General features: G+C 46.5%; 1 protein-coding gene across 1 annotated transcript in view; it reads left to right on the top strand.

The window, feature by feature from the left end:
* Window positions 1–31: 31 nt before the first annotated feature.
* Window positions 32–9,083, top strand: part of LOC104492880 (CLIP-associating protein 1-like) — a gene marked incomplete at its 3' end in the record, with an annotated part of 50,261 nt that continues 41,209 nt past the window's right edge. The window contains exons 1-7 of the mRNA XM_010135483.1: window positions 32–251; window positions 744–845; window positions 1,091–1,194; window positions 1,619–1,710; window positions 1,796–1,871; window positions 4,773–4,870; window positions 5,932–5,999. Of these exons, the coding sequence (XP_010133785.1) occupies window positions 32–251; window positions 744–845; window positions 1,091–1,194; window positions 1,619–1,710; window positions 1,796–1,871; window positions 4,773–4,870; window positions 5,932–5,999 (760 nt within the window). The remainder of the gene's footprint in view (window positions 252–743; window positions 846–1,090; window positions 1,195–1,618; window positions 1,711–1,795; window positions 1,872–4,772; window positions 4,871–5,931; window positions 6,000–9,083) is intronic.

The following is a 9,083-nucleotide window of genomic DNA, read 5'->3' as shown; positions in this document are numbered from 1 at the left end:
CAGCCGCGTGCCCGCCCGTGCGGAGGTGTAGATGGAACGCGACCAGTGTACGTGCGGGGAGCGGGGCCGCGCTGCGACCGCCTCCGGAGCCGGGCTGTCCACAACGCCTCCGGGCGTTACCGGCCTCGGCGCTTCACTAAAAAGCGACAGCGAGCTGGCTGGTGCCAGCGCTGTCGTGATCCATAGGGCCTTGCCGAGTGCTGCGCGCGCCGGCTGCGGGGGCGTTCGGTGTAGGCTGTGTGGTTCGGCAGGTAGTCAGTGGAGTTCGCCAGAGGGGCTCTCTGATCTGCAGCCGGTCCTGAGGCCGCTCACAAACAAGGTGTCTTTCCCTGGGCTTCCGTGATGTCGTAAAAGCAACGGGTTTATTTTCTGCAAGTGAATAATGAATCAGCTGTCGGTGCACGCCGTTTTCTAATTGTGAGTGTAATTATTACAATTAATTAGAAATGTTAGCTACAGCAAATACAGACACCGCTATGTGTATGGCATGCGTACGTAGGAATTTAGCACTGAGCGGCAGTTACTGTTGTCGGCTTTGCCACGTTCATGGCAGTGAATTTTGGGTTGTAAATGTCACAGGACGCAATAACTGGGGGCTGTTCTGTTGGTAAACTGTGCAGCTTGGCTGTTGGAAGCTGTGCGAGGAAGAGTTGTGTGTATCTGCGCAAGCCTAGACAGTGTGGATGGGAAGGGGCCCTTCTCCCAGGGGAGCATCTGCCAGGGGTGGAGGGCTGGCCACTAAAACACGTCTGACCTTTGCTTGCAGGTGGTTCTCCTGGGGATTGACATCCTTTCCGCACTAGTATCCCGCTTGCAAGATCGCTTCAAGGCCCAGATTGGCACAGGTAAGGGGCTCTGCATGTGAGTGGGGGGTGGTACCATTGCTCTGTTGGGATCTGGTCTGGCTGCTGTACACACAGCCTCCTTTCTCCCCAGCAGAGCATTCGGGAGGCTCTTGGTGACTTCAGGCTCTGCTGAAGGATGGAGGGCTGGTACCTCCGTCGGGTAGGGGGACAGTGTGGCACTGTGCTACTGTGACAGTTTTTTCCTGAGGGATTTGGATGTTCCTTTTTTTTTCTTTTCTCCTCAGTGCTGCCAAGTTTACTTGATAGGCTGGGAGACTCTAAAGACTCAGTGAGGGAGCAGGATCAGACCTTGCTGCTGAAAATCATGGAACAAGCTGCTAACCCTCAGGTACGCTCGACAGCCCTTTGCAGTGTGAGTGACCAGCTGCTTAGAAAGGAGAGCTTTTTTTCTGTCGGTGGTTTTTCTCCTGTGGCTGTTTGAAATGGCCTCATCTCCTTATGCTCATTCGGAGATACTAGCTCCCCTTGAGACTGCTGTTGCACATCAGGGTAACACCTGGGAGTATGAGCATCGGTGTCAGTGGACAAAGTACTGTTTTAGCTAGCGGGGAGTTCCTGTGAAGTCAGCTCAGAACAAAGAATTAGTCAGATCTAAAAGAGTCTGTCTGCTTCTTGTCTTGGTCTGTTTGGGGGGATGTAAAGCTTATATTCAAACTCCAGAGGTGATACAGTGTCTGTCTGCTGGAAGAAAGAATCTGTCACTTCCCAAGCCTCCTTTTTTCCTGTCTCACCTTCTTTTCTGTCTTCTGCAGTATGTGTGGGACAGGATGCTGGGAGGATTCAAACACAAGAATTTCCGGACAAGAGAAGGGATTTGCCTCTGCCTTATTGCAACACTCAATGCGTAAGTCAACCTGCTGCAGACCTACATTATGTACTCACGTCTGCTTTGTAACTCATGGTGGTGCCCCTTTGTTCTTTATTTCCAGATCTGGAGCTCAGAGTTTAACGCTGAGTAAGATAGTGCCACATATATGTAACTTACTTGGAGATCCGAACAGCCAGGTAAGCTTTTGGAGCAAGTCTCCTCTGCAGGTTGTGCTGGTTGCCTTGTTGGTAAGCAGGGCTCCGTGTTCTGGCTGAGAATCGAGTTGATTGTGCTGCTGGTGGTGAAATCTGACCAATGGTGTTCATGAGAGCCCTTGGCTGGTTTTGAAGAGGTGTGATTTGAAGTACGCCTAAACGAGCACATCAGTTACTACAGGAGTTCAACAGATTAACGTGAATCTGCAGGTGAGGTAAATGGAGCAGAAAACCTTTGTGGGAAGGGAGCTCCTGTGCCTGACAGCCTGAATGCAAGGGAGGCTGCAGGGAGCCTTCTGGGCTCAACGCAGCACCCTTCATCTTCAGAGAAGAACCAGTTTGGGCAGGAGGGCAAATGGGACCAGTCAGACAGCCCGACGATGTGCGCTGCCAGAAGCTGTATGGGGAGATGCCAAATAAGGGGAACCTTAAATCAGTGATGCAAAACAGATGAAAATACATGCTGGAAAGAAGTAGCTATTGCTCCTATGTGGTTTTTTGGGTTTTTTGCCTTTTTTTTTTTTTTTCCGCTGCCCTGGACAGGACCCAACCTGAAAGTAGACACAAGTATGTGAGTTCGGTGAGAAAAAGGCGAGGAGGGAAGTAGGGTTCAAACTAATGTCACGGTAGCATGTGTACTAGCAGTGCATGTGCTCTCCCTGCCCGGCTGGACATGTATGTGATCCAGGTCTGGAGCGTTTAGCTGGAAGAAAACGTGGGGTGGCCACCTGGAGAATGGGATTACGCTGGCTCTGGGGAGCTGGCCACGCTCCATGGCTGTCAGGGCCTCCCCTTGCTGTAAGAGGACCCAGTGTGAAACAGCCTTCTTTGCCGGTTGTGCTAGTGCAGGAGGATGAACCTGTTGCCCCAAGAAGTTTCGAGGGAAGTTTAATATTCAGGGTCCTTTGTAGTTCTGAGTCACAGCTGAGCAAGCTGTTCCTCTTAGAGGGGAAACTGAGCTTAGGACTTGTTGCACAGACAGACACCGTGGTCCTGCCGTTGGTAAGCTACTGAATCAGAAAGTTGATGAGGGAACTGAGGCATGTTTTTGCTCTTTGCTGACTCTTCCATGTGCCTGGCACAGCTCGCTTTCCCAGCACCCAGCTGCCGTGGGAAACGAGGCTGATCACTTGCCTCTTGGCCTAAGTCTGGTGTCTCATCCCCAGAAAGCCTGTGCCCGAACTGATCAGGCTCAGATTGCTGTCAAAGCGAAGTGGCTCCCGGTTGAATACTGCTGTCGTGGGGCCGGGGCTAGTCCTGCGCTCCCCTCGGGCTGCTCTTCTGCTGGTGCCTTCTCCTGAGCTCTGGGAGACCTGATGCTAGGTCAGTGCTGCCCTCTCTTGGTGAGAGGTGATGGAGAAACACAGAACCAGGTCAAGGGCAGCGTCTGTCTCTTTTGTTCTGGACCTGGAAGCTGATTTGTTACTGCCTTTCTCAGAATGAGTGCTTTAGGTTTTGTTGTTTTCAACTAGGGCAGTTTAAAAGCTTATGTAACCCTGTGGGCATCTGGTATGGAAACTGTATTTAAACTATGACTGCTTTATCAAAAACAAAACTGAGCTTTACAGCCCTGTTATTACTGTGGTAGATTAAAGCAAGCGTGATGGTGGGAGCTCCCTGCCTTGCCCAGTGTGGGGTTTGCCCAGTCTTGCAACTGTACTTCTGACTGACTCGACACACACAAGCAATCCTCCCAGATCACACTGTGAGGACCTCCGGGGTCAGCTGCACCGTGTGCGGTGGCTGGGGGGAGCGTGACTGCAGAGCTTGTCAGCATGTCCTGGCTGCCGTGCCCCTGTGCACCCAGGTCAGGTGGACTTGGTGCAGTTGTGTGAGATGCTGGTGCTGTGACCTCCCCTCCCTGGCTGCTGGAGACAAGAGCGAGGCTGGATTAGGAACTGGGGGCATCAAAGAGTCCCTGCTGGGCTGTGCCTGGTGTACTGGTGGGCGGAGAGGAGAGGCAAGACCACTGAGTTAAGGGCTGGTGTGAGTGAAGGCAGGGGCTTGTAAACTGGCAGCGACCTGCTGCATGGGAAGGCTGCAGAGCAGGCGAACAGGGCGAGGTGGGTGTGAGGCAAGTGTTACAGTGGTGGGTGGTTTTGGTGGTTTTTTTTGTTTTTTTGTTTTTGTTTTTTTTTTTTTTTTTGCTAGGAAGCAGAGCACATGTGCCTGCCCTTTGACTGCCCCCTAAAGGCAATCCTAGCTTGTGCCCACAAAATATCCTGTGTGTGGGTGCTCAGGTAGCTGCCAGGTCATCTTCTGAGAAGTGAAAGTGCCTGGCTCCAAACGTATTTCCGTAGGCAGAGCAGATAGTCCACCACCTCTGCCTGCTGTGTCTGGTGGGGGAAGGGGACTTAGTACCGAAGGGTGACACTTTAATCAGATTGGTGGCCCTTCGTTGAGTGGAGGGGAGGATGTGCTCAGCAATTTCTTGCAAATCGGTTTGTAAAATGTGCCAAATTCAAGGTGACTTAGGTGATTGATTACTCTTTCCTCTCTCCATGTTTTTTTGTCAACACCAACACATAAGCTTCTAAGGCAGCATCAACAATCTGTTTTAGAGCGTACGAGCAGTATAACATTTATTTTTGTCTCTCTCCTTGCTTTTTTGTTCCATGTACCTGTTGCACACAATGGGTGGAGTTTGGCAAAAGCAGACAAGGTCCCCATGTATAAAATGGTTCTTGACGACTTTTTCAATTAATTTAGACCTGCTGATACTGCTAATATCTGAAATGCAGGGATGGGAGCTCCTTCATGAGCTCTGTAGGAACATGCATAGTCACAACTGATGTTGCTGAGAAATACGGAAATTTCCTTCTCCGAGATGAAGCAGGGGTTTATGTAAATAAATTATAAAAATCTCTCTCATCTCACATTCAGGTCCGAGATGCAGCAATAAACAGTCTTGTGGAAATTTATAGACATGTTGGTGAACGCGTAAGGGCTGATCTCAGTAAAAAAGGATTACCCCAATCTCGGTAAGTTGAGAATGTCCTTATGTCTTGACTATTTTGGAGCTGCTTTTCATTGCCTTCTATCCTTTAGCAGGCTTCAAGGAGCTGCATGATTCACCCTTTTCCTGGGATCAGGCTTTGTTTTTTGTCATCCTGCAAACACTCAGGTTTCGCTTAATGTGGATCCTGTATCTTTGCACAACAATGCCACAGGGTCTTTGGAAAACCAGTAGATTTATTACAGAGATATAGTTAATCAGTTTAAGATGTAATGTGGTCTTTTTCCTGTATGTTCTGTATGTGTAGAGAGGACACTTCAGAGCAGCCTGTGTTTATGCAACTTAGGAGGCTGTCATAAAGAAAAATCCTCACAGTCAATATCATCCAAGGCTTTATTAAAAAAAAACCCCCACATCAAAACCAAAGCGCTGTTCCTCTGTTTCGCTGCTTCAGGTGTGGTAAGGAAGCTGCTCTGCATCTTGTGTGCAGGGTGGAGTATGGTTAGACCTGAGGATGGAGTAGGAGGCAGCTGGTCCATGCATAGAGGGAGGAGGGAAGAGGTTGTTTCAGAGGTGGGGTGCTTGCGGCGGGAGGCAGTACCGTTGCCTCTTGTTCTCCAGTGAAAACATCTGCTGTCACGACATGGTTTAAATTAATAAACTCTCTAGGAAGAGAGAATGAGGTGTGATAAGGATCTGCTACAGCAGGCCTGTGGCATGAACGGGAAAGAAGCGTCAGAGCCAAAGACAAATGTTTTTGAAGTTGTTTGAGTACTTTTTGTGGAAGTTCTGCAAATAGTGAAGATAGGGAAAGTGGTGTTGAATAGGAAATGCATCTACAGTTAGACAGTAATGTAGTATTTCCAGTTGTATTTCTTACTCCTCTGTGGTATCAGTTGTTTCTCAGTTCTTATCAACTATTACGTGTTGTGTACTTTCTAACATAACTTCCTTCCACACTGATATTTTTGACAATGCTCCCAATGAGATGAGTGAACCAAAATTTGCCTTACAACGTCTTAAATTAGAAGATCCCTAAAATTTGAATTTAACTGTTCATTGTGTATATCTTTAACTTTCAAACAGGTTGAATGTAATTTTTACAAAATTCGATGAGGTTCAAAAATCTGGAAACATGATCCAGAGTTCAGCTGGTGAGTAGAAATACTTTTCTCTTTTTGGTGTTTTAGCAATTTTCCGTGGGTGAGGCATTCAAATGGACACAGAGCAAGCATTTTGTTAGGGAAAGCAAGTATGGGTGATTGTTCAGAAACAGACTCATAGCTTTTGCAGCAAATAAAGCTGATGTTTAGTTAATCTGCTCTATTTTCCTAGTAGTAGCAGAAGGTGAATGAAGCCTTGAATGAAGTTTCAAGAACAGAAGGCGTTGTCGGAGCTGTGCTTCTTTTCGTCTTGAGTTTCATTAGGGAAATACATCTTCTGTTCTCAAGTCCATGTGCATCTTTCTTTAAATTGTTCATAAGATAAATAGTAATTCAAGGCAGGAAGCCTTTTCATTTGAATGCCCTAAACAGCACAGAAAATGTACATATCGGTGTAGGAGTGTCCCATTTAAAGCCTGTATTGTTTAGGGATTGTATTTTGCAGTTCTGAAGCTTGCATGCTTTGTATGTTTATGACTGATAGTCGAAGACGCTTCTCAGAGCCTTAATTCTGTCTTTCTTGTCTGAGGCTAGTATTTTGCTTACTTAAATGTTTATTACTGCTTTTTTTGTAGATAAGCTTATAAGCTAGAAGGCATTTTTAATAAGTATCACTGATTTTTTTTTTAGGAATAGGTTTTCTGAGAGACATTTTGATGAGGGAACAAATTTTTCAGCAAACAGCCAAGTAGAGCAGAGGTGAAGAATGTGGTTTCGGTGCTGCAGATTCCTGTCACGCACACACACCCTGCAAGGCCCAGAGCAGGAGAGGTCACGTTCCCAATCTTTCCGACCATGCTCTCAGAAGCCAGGAGAGCAGAGAGGTCTCTGCTCTTTTAAATTGGAAAAAAATGTCTTTTTGACTTGTAGGCACCATTCGTCCTGTGATACTCATTTCAAAATATGGTAAACTTCATCCCTGCAGGAAATAATAAAAATTCTCAAGTTACATTCTGGTTTATTTAGACATGTGATATTACCTTGTACATTTGGAATGATTGAGGACCCAGTGCAGGTTCCCGTCTGATGGAATGGGTTAAAAAAATGCTTTTACATAATTTGGGAAAATATTTGGTATGGATAGATGAAGCTTTACACAGTGGCAAAGAAGTGCAGGAGGCTAATTTGATGTATGATTGTACCATGTAGATTGCTGTTGTCTGGAGTTTGTGGAGGTAGGCTTGTGCTCTGTGCTGAGATGAATTGCTACGTGGTCTTTTTAGACGTGTGGTGGGATGATGAATGTGGGATTTCTGTTGGGTTTATTCTCTAGGGGAGGGGGGAAGATTTTGGAGCCCTAGCCAAAATTAAGCAAAGTTTACAGAGTTTATCTAATCCAAATGAAGGTGATTTTAGTAGAGAAGAGTATTTGATATGGAATAGGTGAGATACACAGAAGAATTAGCTTCTTGCTCTTCACTGAAGTTTAATTTACTCGCAGTGCAAGTTTTAGCTGTGCAAATGCTTTAGCATCTACCCATCCCAGAATAGTACCAGAGACATCACTTGCTAATCTTTGGCTTTTGAGAGGTGGATTTGGTCTCTAGACTGAACATCCTAGTGCGTGCTCTAATGTGATTCAAGGCTGCTTGCACCATGGTAAACGTCAAAAGAAGCAAGGTGGGACAATGGGGGATGATCTGTTCTGGGCAGACAATTCTTGGTGCCATCTCTTTCCAGGAAAGCAAACCATCTGTTTTAAAATTGTCAAGAAAAGATTCCATAGAAACTTCTTTTTTTGTAAGCGCAAGTAAAGCCTCTCTGTGTATTAGATCTACTAATTTTAGGCTTAAATGAGAATTATTTTTTTCTTCTAGTAGCCCTTGCTCTGTCACTCTTTTGATGACTTTGAAGATTTAACTCTTGCACATGCAGTGCCTGGGACCTTACACACCCCTTGACTGCACTGACAGAAATACTCCTGCCTCCTTTGCTCTGCTTAACCTGGTCTGTTGATGGCTCACTGTTCTTGCTTTTGCTATGGCTGGACGCAATACCTAGAGCATGTGTTAGGATTTCTCCTCACTGAATCTCCTGTGTGGGCACTGACACTGAAAAGTAGCCTGGGGGAAAGGGGTTAGGGAGAGCGGAGGAGTGTTAAAGGGTCAAAGAGAGCAAGGTGTGGAAAGGATAGGATCACCCATGGCTCTGCCAGAATCTCCTCTTCTTCCTTAATAATAAGTCTGCAGTTGCATGAATTAATTTTAAAGTAGATCACATTTGTGAAACTGTTAATGAGAACATCAGTTATTAATATCTTTTATTTTGGCATGTTTGAGGGGTGGGTTCAGTTTCCCGTAGTGCTATAGGCAGGTTTGTTTCTTCTTCCTCGCCTTCCAAGCACAGCACAAACACAGCATGCGTGCTCACCGTATCTAATGTGTCAACAGTTCTGTGCAGCTTTCAGTTTATCTTTTCGAGGTTGTGTAAGCCAGCAGAGGAGGCTTATCTTCACTCCTGGTCACAAGTTTATTATGGCCTAAAGACAAGCTGAGTTTGTCAGACTTCCTGTGTCCCTGACACCTCCTGCAGCTTTTGAACAAAGGTGGCACTTCAGCAGTTGTCAGTTAGTCAGTGATGATAAATATTGCACATTCACAGGAAATAGCTGTCCCAGTCTTGTTAATCCTTTGAGTCTGGCAGAGGGTAGGTAGTATTGATCGTGAGGGTGTTTATCTGTTATCGTTAATACCACTTCTTTTAGATTGTAACCCCAGCAGCAAACACACCACTAATGCTTTAACCTTTGTGTTATATGGTCGGGATCAATGACTTCAGGCAATATGGTGCAGTTGTACCTTGTCTTAAAAGCTCGTATTAGTCCCTCTCCATACCTAGCATGTACTATTTCTAGATCTACACAGGCCTTGTGAGCGTCCCAGAGGTCTTGGGAGGCAGACTGGCAAATGCTTGTGCTGACTGCAGTCTGTAAACCCTTGTCAGCGTAAAATGGCACTGTGGAAGGAGCAGCGTCAGCTCCCTTGTGCTGGGTTTTCTGCTCTGAGACACTCCCTGCATTGGGTGCGCACCAGCCGCAGAATGGAACCAGCTGAAAAGTAGCAGGGAGAACGGAGC

The sequence above is a fragment of the Buceros rhinoceros genome, unplaced genomic scaffold, assembly GCF_000710305.1.
Source record: "Buceros rhinoceros silvestris isolate BGI_N320 unplaced genomic scaffold, ASM71030v1 scaffold13274, whole genome shotgun sequence".
Taxonomy (NCBI): domain Eukaryota; kingdom Metazoa; phylum Chordata; class Aves; order Bucerotiformes; family Bucerotidae; genus Buceros; species Buceros rhinoceros.
This window is presented reverse-complemented; position numbering and strand designations above follow the sequence as displayed.